At 41.5% G+C, this 14,318-nt stretch overlaps 3 protein-coding genes across 7 annotated transcripts in view; 2 read left to right on the plus strand and 1 right to left on the minus strand.

Moving 5' to 3' along the window:
- Positions 1–2,660, plus strand: part of srpk2 (SRSF protein kinase 2) — a 71,880-nt gene extending 69,220 nt beyond the window's left edge. For 4 of the 5 annotated variants that reach the window (XM_040133149.1, XM_040133151.1, XM_040133150.1 and 1 more), the window contains one exon: positions 170–2,660. In XM_040133149.1, coding sequence (XP_039989083.1) covers positions 170–354 — 185 coding nt within the window. In that variant the 3' untranslated portion in view covers positions 355–2,660. The remainder of the gene's footprint in view (positions 1–169) is intronic. The other variant, XR_005707963.1, reaches the window with a different exon arrangement.
- A 58-nt stretch (positions 2,661–2,718) lies between these two features.
- adck2 (aarF domain containing kinase 2) lies at positions 2,719–9,356 on the minus strand. The gene is given in 10 exon segments (XM_040133153.1): positions 2,719–3,770; positions 4,736–4,789; positions 5,465–5,593; positions 6,039–6,317; positions 6,535–6,630; positions 6,905–7,033; positions 7,327–7,473; positions 7,620–7,912; positions 7,915–8,941; positions 9,154–9,356. Coding segments are annotated over 9 exon segments (1,857 nt in total). The 5' UTR covers positions 8,504–8,941; positions 9,154–9,356; the 3' UTR covers positions 2,719–3,629.
- si:dkey-82f1.1 (DENN domain-containing protein 2A) overlaps positions 8,880–14,318 on the plus strand; it is a 41,591-nt gene continuing 36,152 nt past the window's right edge. The window contains 1 exon segment of the mRNA XM_040133147.1: positions 8,880–9,223. Coding sequence (XP_039989081.1) covers positions 9,087–9,223 — 137 coding nt within the window. The 5' untranslated portion in view covers positions 8,880–9,086.

Below are 14,318 nucleotides of genomic sequence, written 5' to 3' on the forward strand. Positions count from 1 at the left end.
GACAATGAGAAAAAAAATATAAAATATCACCAGCCTTATCTTTAAGTAAGAAAATATGTTGTTTCTTTTTTGGTAATTTGATGAACTGACCCTTTAAACATCATCATTCTCTTTTCTCCCCACATCCTCCTGTGCCATCATTGATTTTGTTCCCCATTGTCTCCTGCAGGTGAGCTGCGGCACATCACTAAGCTGAAGCCGTGGTCCCTGTTTGACGTGTTGGTGGAGAAGTACGGCTGGTCACACGAAGACGCCGGCCACTTCACTCACTTCCTTCTGCCCATGCTGGAGATGGTGCCCGAGAAGAGGGCCTCGGCCGGCGAATGCCTCAACCACCCCTGGCTCAACTCGTAGCCACAAACTCCGATCAGATGTCCTCCTCCCCTTGTCCCCCAACAGTTAGCCCAAACATCACCCCCTGGTGGCAGCCTGTGGAACAACAGTATGGGGGAGAAGCTGGAGACAAGCAGTCACTTTAGATGAGAAAGACTTCATCTTTCCTGCCCTATCCCACACATGCACTCTTACATGCTTATCTGACAAGGCTTAACTCCTACACAGCTCCCTCAGTCTTTTTCCAGAAGGAATGTAGAGACAAGCTTATGGAGATAACATGACATAGTAGCTGTGTCTTCCCAAACATCTCCCAGAAAGAATCAGATCGTTTGAGGATGGATGCTGCTCACACCGTAAAAGGGAGAAGTCAGGCTCTGTCCGAAAGAGATGTGCTTACGTCTCCTCTTCTGCCGTCAAGATGTCAGCCAGTCCCTTGCATCTCTCTACCTATCTCCAAATTCTCAGTTTAACTTGTTTGGATCCAGTCAGGGGCCACTGAGAGCTGCTGATGTAGTCAATGTTGAGAAGGAAAAGTCAACGAGAAGACCCGTTGCCGTGCTGTTAGCCCAGAGCGCCATCTGCCATGACCTTTACATAGCCAGGGCCTCAAGGACAGACGAATGTGGGTGTGTTATTGTGTGAGAGAATGTGCCTGTGCTCACAATTTGCCTACATAGACCCTTTTCCTGTCTTTCTAGTCCAGTAGCCCCACCTTCCCTCCCTCACCCTGCTGTTGAGGAAGCACCCACATTGGACTGAAAGTTTACACCCTAGTTTCTTCCAAGAATCAAGTCCCCCCCCCCGTACCTGTTTGGTTTCCTACTTCCTCCTCTCCAAAATGATCTCTATGCTCCTGATGGGGGCCACCACAGAGAACTGGAGGGCAGCCAGTCCTCCAGCGGGCATCGCACTGACAGTTGCCACTCTGACAGAGACAGATAGAAAAGTCTGGGATGAGCCGGAAAGGAAAAAAAAAAATCCATTTAACATGGAGGAGGACTGACTGCTTAGTCTTTAAAGACTATTAATACAATGCATGGAGAGACTGAGGGATCAGCATGTACGGATATGACAAATGGACGATGGATGCATTATTTTATTTGTTTTACTTGTTTCTTTCCTGTCATCAACTCTTATGGACATTCTGTTAGAAACAATTATGTTAGGACCTTTTAACCACCCTCTGGGGAAGGTCACTGTGTTACAACCCCTGCTCCTTCAGCTTTTGACATTCCTAAATCTTGGTCCTCTGCCATCCTTCCTGACTTTAACTCCCAAGAACAATTCTGTTGAGTCCTGCTGTGGCACGTTTACCTGATCTGATTGGTTCTATCCTACTTTTTTCCCCCTATAGAGGGACCCTTTGATCCCTGAGCTTCTCCAGAAAGGGGATGGTCACATGGAGGTTGCACTTGTCTTTGTAGATGTCCTTCAGGGATTTGAAACCTTTGTACATAGAACTGAGATCTGGCAACGCCGATATGCGACCTTGGACAAAGTTTCAGCACACAAGCATCATTCCAAAAAACGGAGGCTGTTGTTGGCAGAACTTGACTTCCTCTGGTACAGTTGGGGGGCAGCGGGCCGCCATAGCTCCGGCCCTGGAGGAATGTTCAGACTGAACCATGCCGCCTGTTGGTTGAATGAGAGTACTGCATCGCCACACACTGCTGCTGCTCTCAGTGCCAACGCTCCAAGGCGTTCCACTATATCTTTCCACTTAATCTCTATTTCTGTCACACACACACAGACACACAAAAACGTGCATCATCACAATTAGTCCGGTTGCCTATTTTTCGCAATAAATGAAAAAAAAAGATGAGTATAAGTAAATGGTGAGATATTTTTAAAAACTATTTAATTCATTAAAAAAAAAAGAGGAAAAAATAAAACAACTTTTCTCTGGTTGTTGTGACTGTGACAGAATCTCGTCTTCTACTGAGGTGATTGTGTTTGTCTATTAGAGATGTTTTTATTTCTTTTGTCATTATTATTGTTATTATTATTATTATTATAATTATTATGAATTATAATAATTATTATTATTATTGAAAAGATTTTTTTTACACAGTTGTCACCTCTCCCCTCCCTCCTTACTTGAACAGTGCTGCTCTGTCTGGGCTCTTGATGGTGATGAAAAAAAAAATCAACAGTTTTGCAATAAAGGGTATGTGAGGGTAGTTTTTTTTTGTTTTTGTTTTTTTTTGCACCAAAACCTGATCTCACTCTTTCAGCCATGCTGACTGTTCTTCCTGATGACATTGACAGATTCGCGTCTCTTGTCTGTGTTTTTCATTGACAGATTTAATAAAATTGTAAATTAATGGATGCCGTGCCCATGATGTAGTGAATTTTCTGCTTTGAAGTTGCGTCAGTCGACCTCACTGAAAGGGTTAGAAAACTTAGGACTGGTCACTAGTGGCAGCAAAGGAAAGAAAAAGATCAATTAGCATAGATTCCCTTTTTATTGATATGTATAATTCATACAAGTGTTCCCACAATTTTGATGGAACGTTAATAGACATGGGTCCCCTCATAAGGCTTCACATTGTCAATGTAGTTTGTACGAACAAATGTTACAGTACATTGTGATTTACACTAAAACAAATATGGCTCATTAGACAACATTATCTTATATGCAATAAAAGAGGATAAAAAGTGATTAAAAAAAACCATCCTGAGATCAATATTAGCCATTAAAACGTATAAATATGCTTTTGAATATCAACTAGGGATTCTCGTAGTATTTTGTTTCATATATCACTCAAAATGGTCTCTCATGCGATCTGTGTGTTTGCCGATGTGTCTGACTCATCCGTTAGCACTCAATAAACTACAAGTGGTACCTCATGTAAAGCGTACACACTCTTCTTCATTAAGCTCTGTTAGAGGTGCCTTGAAGTTGACTTCAGTGGGTGAAATGTTCATACTTCAACAAGACAGTAGAAGATAAAATTCAAGAGTAACAGTGATCAAAGTGGAAATACCCACCAATGTAAAATTCTGAGGTATTTATAGTAACAACACGGCTGAAATGTAGTGATGAAGAAGTGATCCTGTTATCCACAGTGAAATCTCACATTGTAACCTCGATGACAATCCATCATCTTGGCATGAGGAGGATATACATATGTACTGTATCCATAGATGTACCATATGTATACAGTACAGGGGTTAGTACCTGTATGTGCACCTACAAGTACACGACACGACAGATCAAGCACAGATAGTATGCTTTATCTGTTGTGGTTCAGGTATTGTGTGTGTGTATGTGTGTGTATGTACTGTTTGTATCAGAGCAGTGAGGCACAGTTCTTTAGCAGTAGGGGTTTGGCCAAATCCAAGATGTCCAGGTTCGGATCGAGCGACCTGCCCAGACCCTCCAGCACCATGATGGCAAACACAATTGAGGCAAAATTACTCTCCAACTTCACCTAGAAAAACAATCAGTAACAACATCAGTAAGTGACAGCATCATTGTTCATGCAGCCATGTCATTCGGTGCTCCTTCTAACTGTCTTAAGTTTAGTCTTCTGTGGGTTAAAACTGTTAATTTTAGTACAAAACTAAACTATACAAGCACTGTCTATACAGTTAATACCTGAGCATCCACCTATTTGCAACAGAATGATCATATCTTGGCTGTTTCTGTGGTTTTCACTCGTCTTTCAGTGAACTTTTGTTCATGTAACCAGGAAGTTACATGCTTATATATCACAACTGAGCTGACAAATGTGTTCTTGTCATCTGTTAGGGGAACTCCAATCCAAAAAGCTACTGATTCTGTCACCATCAATAATTGTACACTATAATCAGTTCAGCCTGAAGATGAAGAGTTCAAGACTTGTTCATACACGTATTGAACACCTCTGATAATAATGTAAAACTGAATTTTCGAACAATAAGTTCATTGTTTCCTGCTTTAGGCAGGCAAAGACCTTTCAGTATAACATATCAAGTACTTCAGTAAACTTCTCAGGTAACACGATAAGGAATTTTTGTAATTTCTCTTGGTTCACCCTGAGTTACTACTGTTTTTCAAAGCATGAACCAGTGAACTCCACAAGGCAGCATCCTAGCAAGCTAGACCTCCCTACCAGCAACATGAATCAAACAAGAACATAGTCATTTGATCTATCATTTCTTTTGACAATTCATTTCTTCAAGCTAAAGCTAGTGCCAAGTTGTGCTGCTTACGGTAAAAAGCATAGCTCATGACTGGGTACTTGGCTGCACAGAAATTATTTTTCAGGCTATTTTATTTGAGAAAAACTGGTTAGGACCACGGCAACAGCAATGGCTCAGTCAGAATTGTTACCTGTTGTAAAGAACATTGAGACAACACAGAGCCAGACTTCTGTTTGTTGGCCACAATGAATATAACCTGCTGATATTTTACCTTGTGTTTGATGAGCAGACCAAAGACTCTGGAGAGCAACTCAGCCACTCGGATCTATAAGCACAACAAAAGCCCAGTCAACAAAACACATCAATAGTAATCGGTGATCAATATTTCCTACGGTCACGGGCAACTCTCAACAGCCAATTACACATCTGAAAGGACAAATACCTCCACTTGATGGATGGTTATTGGCCAAAGTGGCAAATGGAGGAGAGAAACCTATCAGCGTTATACTGGTGGTTTGTGTTGATTTTCCTCTTTGAACACAAGCCATCTATAGCCTACATAAGCTATAAAAAAAAAAAAAAAATTGATGGGCCTTTGCAAGCAATATAAAACTACTATGAGGATAAGTAGTACGGAGGCAAATTTGTATAATTTTGCACTTAATTTTTCATTCTGCACAGGGGTAGTGAGAACAGGAAAGACTGCAAACAGCAATAATAAACGCAAACAGCGCTTATCAAATCTTGATAGAGCACACACGAACAACAAGCACAATACAATAATGAAACTGAAGAAAATGGATATCAAACCATGGTGTATTATTGCAATAACAATCATAGAAGGATAGCAAAATTCAAAATGCAATTTCTTTTCTAACATCCCTCTACAGCTGAAAATAGTAACATAATAATCATGACCATCATGGTAGCCATTATCATGTGGCCCTGCGTCAGAAACACACACCAGGCACAATAAGAGAGCACAAATCTCGGTTAGTACCTTTCCCAGAGAGAGGGTATTGCTGAGGGCATGGTCTACCAACTGGGCCATCTCCTTCTTAAACTGTGGCACGTTTTGGCACTCATTGGCTCGCGCATGATGCAAAATCAACTCTGCTACTCGCTCACCCTGAAGAGAGAAAATGAGGGTCACAGTGGAAAGCAGTGTTTCCAAGCAAGAGTGTATGTTTGACCTACAGATTTCATTCCTTACTTGTTTTTTTTTTTTTTCATTTCAAAGAGTGAAAGACTGATTGGATTTGCTTTGGAAAAGTGGAAAATTTAGGAATGTGCAGTACATGCTTTGAAATATGTTCTGCTGTATTCCTATGAAGTGAGAATTTTAAACAATATTTGCTGAGTTCCACACAGATTTACGTTTTGTGAGAAATCTTCCCTGTTCACAACTTCAGTGAAACTAGCACCTTAAGTCTGGGTGCTAATCAGTACATTTAAAACATTGTTTGAATCCATGTCTTCTATGAAAAGGACAGACTTTCTATCCACTAGGCCATCCTACCAGCAGAATTTAGCATGGACACTTCATCTCCTGTATGTACCCTTTCCCTCATTACCTGCCGCAGCACCACAGCTGTGAAGACAGCCTTGAAGTTGGCATGGTCATGGTCACTGAGCTGGGCTACAATGCCAGCGTCCAGCAACACCAACTGGAGAGGACACGGGTCTGGCCTGACACTGACAACCACCGTATCCCACAAGTCAGTGAGGGTGGTTTTACCCTGGGGCTCCCCTGTGACACCAGTACTGTCTCTGGAAACAGCATGAGGGCCCCGACACTGGACCAGAATGTTCCCAGGATGGAGGTCCCCGTGGACAAAGTTGTCCACAAAGACCTGGAATACAGATGGATACATGGAGACAACTGGGTAATGTTCAAAATACAAAGTAGGGGGAAAAAAGCTAAATAGATAAATGTCTTCAGAAGTTTAGAAACAATCACAGTTTTATTCACAAACACAGAACAGTCACATCAACAAATGCAGAAAGTTATGAAATAGCAGTAACTGTAATGATTAATGTCACAGATGGCCAGTGGATTATATATCTCACCATTTTCAGCAGGGTGTCTACACCCATCCTGGCTATTCTCTGCTTCACATCCTGAGGAATATCGGAGCTCAGGTAGTGAGAAATGGGCTCGCTCTCCTGAAAGATAGGGTTCAATTTAGGTTGAAAAATGTCGGCCTCATTTATGAGGAATTAAAAGATATTAATTCAACCAGAATAACTGAATATTAATTAGAAATCACAGACATTGTGTCACATAGGTTGAGTTTTCTAAAGAAGACCATAGCTGAATAGTTATAGAAGTTAGCATTTGATATTCTAACGTTTGACTTGATAGTACATTTGGAGCTCAGTTTACAACTCAATCATTAAATCAGCGTTTTCCATAGACTGGAAATACTTCTGTGCTCACTTCAAAAGTTTCCACTAAAATGGTCCTGGTGACAAATGGTTGTAAGGGAGTTGGGAACTTGACATAATCCACATCGCGGAAATTATCCCGGAACTGCTCGATGTTCCTGGCCTCAAAACGGAGATCAATCTGAAATAAAAGTTCAGTCAGATCATTGAAATTATTAGACTCTTCCAGCTTCTCTTATATGAGGTTGTTTGTTTTCATACTGTAAATGTTATATACTTTTTTCATTTCAGACAATCCTACACTCACGTATTACACTCTTTATAAAGACATGCAAATAAATGTAAAGCTGTTTGTATTGACCACAAAAAGAAAAGTCTGCTCCTACTTGTAATTTAACAAATAAGAAAAACACAAAGTCAAACAGCTTTTGAAAATTCTGCATCATTTTAAATATGGGGTCTAAATATTCCTACCTGTTTAGTCATGAGCTTCTCAAACTCCTTTACTATCTCATACAGACTGAGCCATTTCAGTCCCGGGAGGCAGTGCAGAAGCCAACTGCCTGCTTTCATCAGCAACAGGTCTATCTCCACCTGCCTCCTGACACCTGGATGAACCACCTTAAATACACCAGAAACAGTTTATAAACATCTGCTGCAGGATGTGAAAAAATACACTAGAGCATGCTCTACTTAATATACAATTGATGGAGGCAATGTGAGATTTGGAGGGATGAAAAAGGCTCTCTTGCTATTGTCAGGCTGACCTTGATAGCCACAGGTATCAGATGTTCCTTCTCTGTACTGCTCCCCTCGAGCTGACCACTTGGGTAACTCCTCTCCTCATAGCCCTCCTCTTCCCTACTCCCCCCCCAGAGCTGCTGCAGGGAGCTGGCCATTCCTCTAAAACCAGGGATCTCCCAGGCTTCTAGCAAGTCTTCTCTCTCCATCTCCTCCACCAGCGACTGGAAGGCTGGGTCCTCCACCTGGTCTGCCTTGGCCCAACCTCTGTACACCTGGGCCACACATCCCGAACCCACCGGCTCCGTGCTCTCAAAACTAAAACCCTCCTCCAGCCCTCCCCGAAGGCCCTCCGGAGACATTGCTTGGTGTGGGCCCACGAGTGAGGACGCACCTTGACGTGGAGCCTGGAGAAGCGTTCACAAAACTCCTGAGAGAAGATGTCCCGTCTGGTGCTGGCCCACTGCCCAAGCTTGATGAAAGTAGGACCAGAGGTCTCAGTCACCCACAGCAGAGCGTCCAGCCAACGAGACGCCAAGCTTTTGGACACCAGAGCCAAGGGGGACAATAGGAGAAGGGGGCCAAATCTGAGGAGTAGTATCAATGCACGGAGGCTGAGGCGAAGGAAAAATATAACTCTATGCACTTGGACTTTGGCTAGAGACTTTCTGTCGGCAGTCTGTGATGGAAGAGTGGCTTCCTGGCACCTGACTGCAGAAGATGTTGCCGTCACTGCACCCCAACATAGCAGCGTAACCTTGGGAATCTGGGTTAAAATCTGCCCTCTTTTAACAAAACATGTCCTGGTGTTCTGAATGAGTCTGACTCTGGCAAAAGAGCCTGCTTTACTGAAAGTGTATCTCAAGTTGAGAAGAACTGCCCTTGCTCCAGAGGCCATCGTGGTCATCATGTCAAACGGCTGTTAGCTCAGTCCAGGAGGTGAATTGGTCCACATGTGCCTGTTTTGTAATTAAATACCATCAGTAAAGGATGACTCCAAACATGTAAACGTCCACGAGTTTATGACCGGGATTCCACCTTCAAAAAAAGAGGCAACCTGTATTAATGCTACATCAAAATAGCTACAAAACATTTACCTATTTTACTACAAATTCGTGGCGTTGCTAAAACTCATTTCCCCGAATACGGGAGGAAACTGGATTGCTTCTTTTCCCGCTGAGGACACGTGAGGCATTTCATGGTCCAGCAGGCGTTTGTGTACCGGCCAAAAATATCATAAACTTCCACTGAAAACAGAGCATCCCATAAAACACCGCAAAGACAGCCGCTCCACATCCGGGTCTGACGTCTCGCTGACGAGGTCACGTGTCTTCGTCTTAAAGGCGCGCTGTGTAACGGTAACAAAAAAAATGAAAATGAAAATTAACAACAAACAAACAAACAAAAATAAATAATCAAAAACGTTTGACAGTCGTTTATAAATCGATTCAGAGGAGGTTCGTGTGTTCGCGTTCTTCACTTTGTGCATGTAAATGTCTTGTGCTGCGTTTCTGCACAAAAATTCAAGAAATGCCAACCGATTTTATCAAGCTAACTTACCGAGTATGGATCAAATTACCAGAAGTCCAGGGAGCACATGGAGTCCCTTGAATGTCTTTCTTACTACAAGGTATGTCCAAAGCCTTTCTAAGTGTCAAATACAAAAACTCTGACTGATATATTAATATAATATTATTTCAGTGACAGTGTAATTCTTCAAGTCACTGTAGAGACGTCAAATGCCCCACAGGTGGAGACACATCACGCGTTACTGTGGGTGCTCGTCCCGTTTTGTTTTTCTTTTCTCTCCTGCTTACTCCTCCTGCCAGAAGGAAAGGAAGGGAGGGAAGAAGGATGCGAAAATAAACCCAACAGTCGAGACAGTTGCTGGCCTACAGTCATTTTCCCGGCGCAACCACTAACATTAACAATGTCTCTGTTCCATTAAGTGTCCCAGAGAGCCTTTCCAGTGAGCCGGCTTGTGCAATACCAGGACGTAGCTCATCTAAACGGAATACAGCCTTCGTTAATGTGATAACCGTTTGACTCTGTGCACTCAAATTGCCCTTTTGGGAAGACATGTTTGATTGTTTTGATTCAAGAATCTGTAACAGAAACAACGTTTTCTTGGCTTCTGTACAATGAACAGCAGAACTGACCATGTGTTGAACAATATAGTTTTATTAGGGGAATAGCAATAGCTTTATTTACAGTCTTTAAATGAGAATTAGAAACAAATGTTCTTACTTCACTAGAAATTATTAAAAGCTCCTCACAAGTTGTGTTTGCCCGGGGGTCCATTCATTACAACTGAAATGGGTCTATCACAGAAGTTCAAAATGCTGTATATGCTATAATGCTAAAACAAAAAAATAAAAAGCAGAAATTCTATAAGTTTTCTGTTTCTTTCTCACTTTGGAAGAGCAGATATTAGAAACTAAGAAAACAAGCAGACATTTTTTATTTAGCACAAGAGAAGTTAAGTTCTTTACAAGAAAAAGAACGAAAAAGGAAGAACAAACTTTGAAAAGATATGAAATACAGTAAAAGCCAAAGAAAAAATAATAAGAATTGTATTTAGAGAGCACCTTGCAAAACATAGTTACAACAAAACATGCATCAAAAACAAGATAAATTAAGATGCTTTTTAAAGATGTGCACAGAATTGAGCTCTATGAGACTTGTTGGGAAGCCGAAGAGCACGGACAGCAACAACTATAGGTACTAGGGCTGCAACTAACTGCTTTCATTATCGATTATCTGTCAATTATTCTCTTGAATGAAGACCAAGATTGATTAATTGGTTGGCCTGTAAAATGTAAAACTGTGAAAATAACCCATCATAATTTCTTAAAGCCCAAGGTGACTTCTTTAAGCTGGTTGTTCTATCTGACCAACATCCAGAAACCAAAGGCATTCAGTTCACTGTCATATAAGACAAGGAAAATCAGTATATTCTCACACCTGAGAAGCTGTAACCACAAAATGAAAAATGTATTAATGTATCAGTTGATTATCAAAATAGTTGTCGATTCATTTTTTTTTTCTGTCTATTGACTAATTGACTAAACATTCAAGCTCTAAGGTACAACAAAACAGAGGTAACATAGAAAAATGGGGCATGAGGACATATGTAGGCTGTAAAATTGCAGAACATTCTATATAAGTTTAGAAAAATGAATGCAACAACAATATAATTTTCTTTGCTGGCTGTTCATCAGTTGTTGATAGGAGCATTGCTGAGCTGAGCAGAGTTTACAGTATGTGGTTTGGGCATTAATGGAAGTGGCATTAAAAAGTAACTCCTGATAGGATGTTTTTGTTTCACTGAACAAAGTTCCTAAGATATGACATTGAAATGACATAAAGCTGCTTTATGATTTTTCTGCAGCATTGGTATGGCTAGGAAAATCTGTTTTCTGGGTCATAAAGGAAAGGAGGAGGCAGGGAACAAAACACACCCTAGGGTTGATTTCATTGTCATTTCCTCTGCCTAAACCAGAGGTCTTGAAACAGCCTACTATGCACCATCAAGTACTGAGAACTTGTCCTAGCCATGTTCCCAGTCACGGTGTGTGTCCCATGGACAGTGGGCTCAGTACGCTTCCAGGATCCCAGCTGTAGGCCTGATAGAGGACTCAGCAACACAATAAGGTGGGATAAACGCCAAACAGATGTTACTAGCCCCCACCTCCCACCCTGTTCGCCTCACAGCTATTGATGGACAAGCCAGTCTTTTTAGATCTCTCTTGCATTTCAAAGACGAGGTCAGGGTTTGGGCTCAGAGGTCAGTAGGATAGTTGCTTTGCTGAGGTGATGCTGTTAGACACTTTATGAAGGCTGCTCAGTGAAATGATTGTAGGAATGCAACTCGGGCCCCTTGCTTTAGTTGCTTGCTTTAGTATAGAGATACTTTGCCGCATTGCACTTCTGAAAGTTTGAATCACAATGCAACCTGGGTCACTGATCACATGTAAAGTATTTATGCGTGTACATATCGGTGTCTGTTATGCCTGCATATTGTATTTGTACAGTAAACAAAATAAAACCCCATTGTTTCCAATATACCCTATAAATTTACTCATTTACTTTAAGAGCTTCAAAACTAGATCAAAACTTTTTCTACACCCCCGGATAGCATGAACCGGGGTGGACACAATATCATGAACACCTGTACAATCAGTTACATTTAAAGGAACTGCTCTGTGATAACCACTTTGTAAAGCTTGTAGAACCTCAGTCTTTTGCATGTTGTACATACATGTATGTATATACAACATATGTATTGAAAAAAACCTTTCTGAAACTGAATATAATTCACATACAGGCAACACTATATTAATTAGATGGCTATTATATGAAATTGCATCAGATTGTATTAATGTTCATGATATTGTATGTCCATCCCCATTAAGGCTACAACTGTGGCTTGTTATTGATTAACCTGCCACCTACTTTCTCGATTAATTGATTAATTAAAAATGTCCATCCTGGTTAACTAAAGCCCAAGGTGACGTCCTCAAACGTTTTGTAGGGCCAGCAGTTCAAAACTCAAAGATATTTTGTTTACTATCATACAAGACAAAGAAAATCAACAAATTTACACAACTGACAAACTGGACCTAGGAGATGTTTAGCATTTTTGCTTAAAAAAATGACAAACAATTATCAAAATAGTTGGTGATTCATTTTCTGTCAGTTGATTGATCGCTTCATCTCTCATCCTGATCTATAGTCTGTAACTCTTTGCCCCAATTCGCATGAAGCCACTGTATAGTACACTTTTATTTTGGAAATATTTAAATCTAAGGTGTCACTTTAATGACTGCACTTTTAAATTAAATGGAAATTTCAAAATGTCTTGTTCATCATTTGGTACCCATATCTCTGTATGACATATTTTCAGTATAACGATTTCAGGGCCTTTTAACAGTTTGTCTGCACAGCATATGTTTGCAATAACAAACTTGCCAATGAGAGTCTGTGTGGTTGAACAGGTTAATTATTAATCACACTGGCCATCAGTATGCAATTCCAGCCTTGTGTCCTTCTGTGGCACTTTTTTTTCCCGCTTTTCCACAGGACCGTTGAGTTATTCTGCTGCCCTGGGCCTGATTGTGAGGCTTCCCCCAGTTTGTATTTTGTCACTGAGAAGAGGTCAGCGGTAATCAACCCAAACACTGCAAAACCATTTTCTGTCTCTGAACACTCAGTCTTACCCCACACAGCATTCAGTGCACACTGCTTCTGTACTACTTGCAGTTGTTGTTGTCGTTGCCGGCACATGTGAATGGCACATGCAAACTGGTAAACAATGATAAAATAGATGAACATGTTGTCCCCTCATTGAGATAGGAAAAGCGGCCCTTGGGCTTCTTTAATAGGCTCCCAGAGGAGGCTGTTATTTATGTATTCAGTCGTGTTCAGCTTTGCCCCTTCCTGCTCCATTCCTTTTTCTTTTTTTTTTTTTTTTTTGAGCAGGACACTTGGTTTCCCCAGCAACTAGGGCTCCAATCGCCCGCCAGCTGCAGATTAGTTCAGCAGTGGGGGGTTTAGGTGGGTGGGAGGGGGTGTGGAGAGAGGGTGATGATGGAAAATGGAGAGGGAGGAGAGAGAGAAGGGAGAAGGAGGGAGGAAGGGAGAAGGGGAGGGGGGTAGCGTGAGGGAAGGAGGGGTGGGAAAAGTTTGAGAAGGGGAGAGAGAGAGAGAGCAGGAACCATCCTCATTGAGACAGAGTCCGAGTGAGTGTGTGAGTGTCTGAGAGCTGAGAGTGGAGAAAGAGCTGTAAACATTTTATCCTGGAGTAGGCTGGACGGGAGGAGGGATTTCCCTGACTTTGTGCCTTTTTCAAACTTTTTGTGTGCTAGGACCTGTACTCTGTGTCTTTCTCTGTGCGTACAGGCAGGGACTATGCTAAGTGAGAGAAGTCGGAGGCTGGAGTAGGGGGCTAGAAACCAAAGAAGAGAGAGGGACAGGGAAAAAGGCAAACTTCTCTGAAAGAAAAGAACCATGCAAGTGGATGCTGTCTTCTGTGGGGTCAGGTTACGCAAAATGAGAAACTACTCAAAGAGCACTTCATCAGGGCTCACCCAGCTCAGAAAGGTAATGTGAAGAGTTAAAGAATGTCCATGTGTATGTGACAATGTGTGTGTTTGCATGGTTTTCTCTTATTTTCTCTCAAACAAAGTGAGTAAAGTTGTGGTAAAAATTGTGATTTCTTTGTAAACAGTGTGTTGGACACATGTTGATTGAGTTGATATACTTTTTAATCATTTACAGCAATGAATCAACTGAACCAAAGTGCCCTTCTCAGTCTGAAAAGCATTTAAATTGCTTTAGGATCCATCTTTATGCTTGTCCTTCTACTTAGCCTACTCACATATTCTCTGCAGTCTAAATGTACATGCTTGCGCGTGACCTTGAATGTGTCAGCATGTATGTGTGTGTCAGTGTACAGAGTGTATGTATATATATGCTTATTCAAAGCAAAATGGATGGTAAATGTTCGGATGTGGTTTTGTCTGTGTTTATTGGAGCTGTATTTCATTCTGGACTGCTGTGGCTCCAAGTAAAGTATGCCTGAGTGTTGCTCAAGTAGCCAGTCTCAATCTGTCTGCGCTAGGTCCATTACTGCTGCCCACAAGAGACTAATATGTACCTCGCTGAAGTATCTGAGCACACGTGAGCACAAATGCAAACGCATGCACACTCAGTGGTTGTCAGTT

Source organism: Xiphias gladius, chromosome 8 (genome assembly GCF_016859285.1).
Source record: "Xiphias gladius isolate SHS-SW01 ecotype Sanya breed wild chromosome 8, ASM1685928v1, whole genome shotgun sequence".
Taxonomy (NCBI): Eukaryota; Metazoa; Chordata; class Actinopteri; order Istiophoriformes; family Xiphiidae; genus Xiphias; species Xiphias gladius.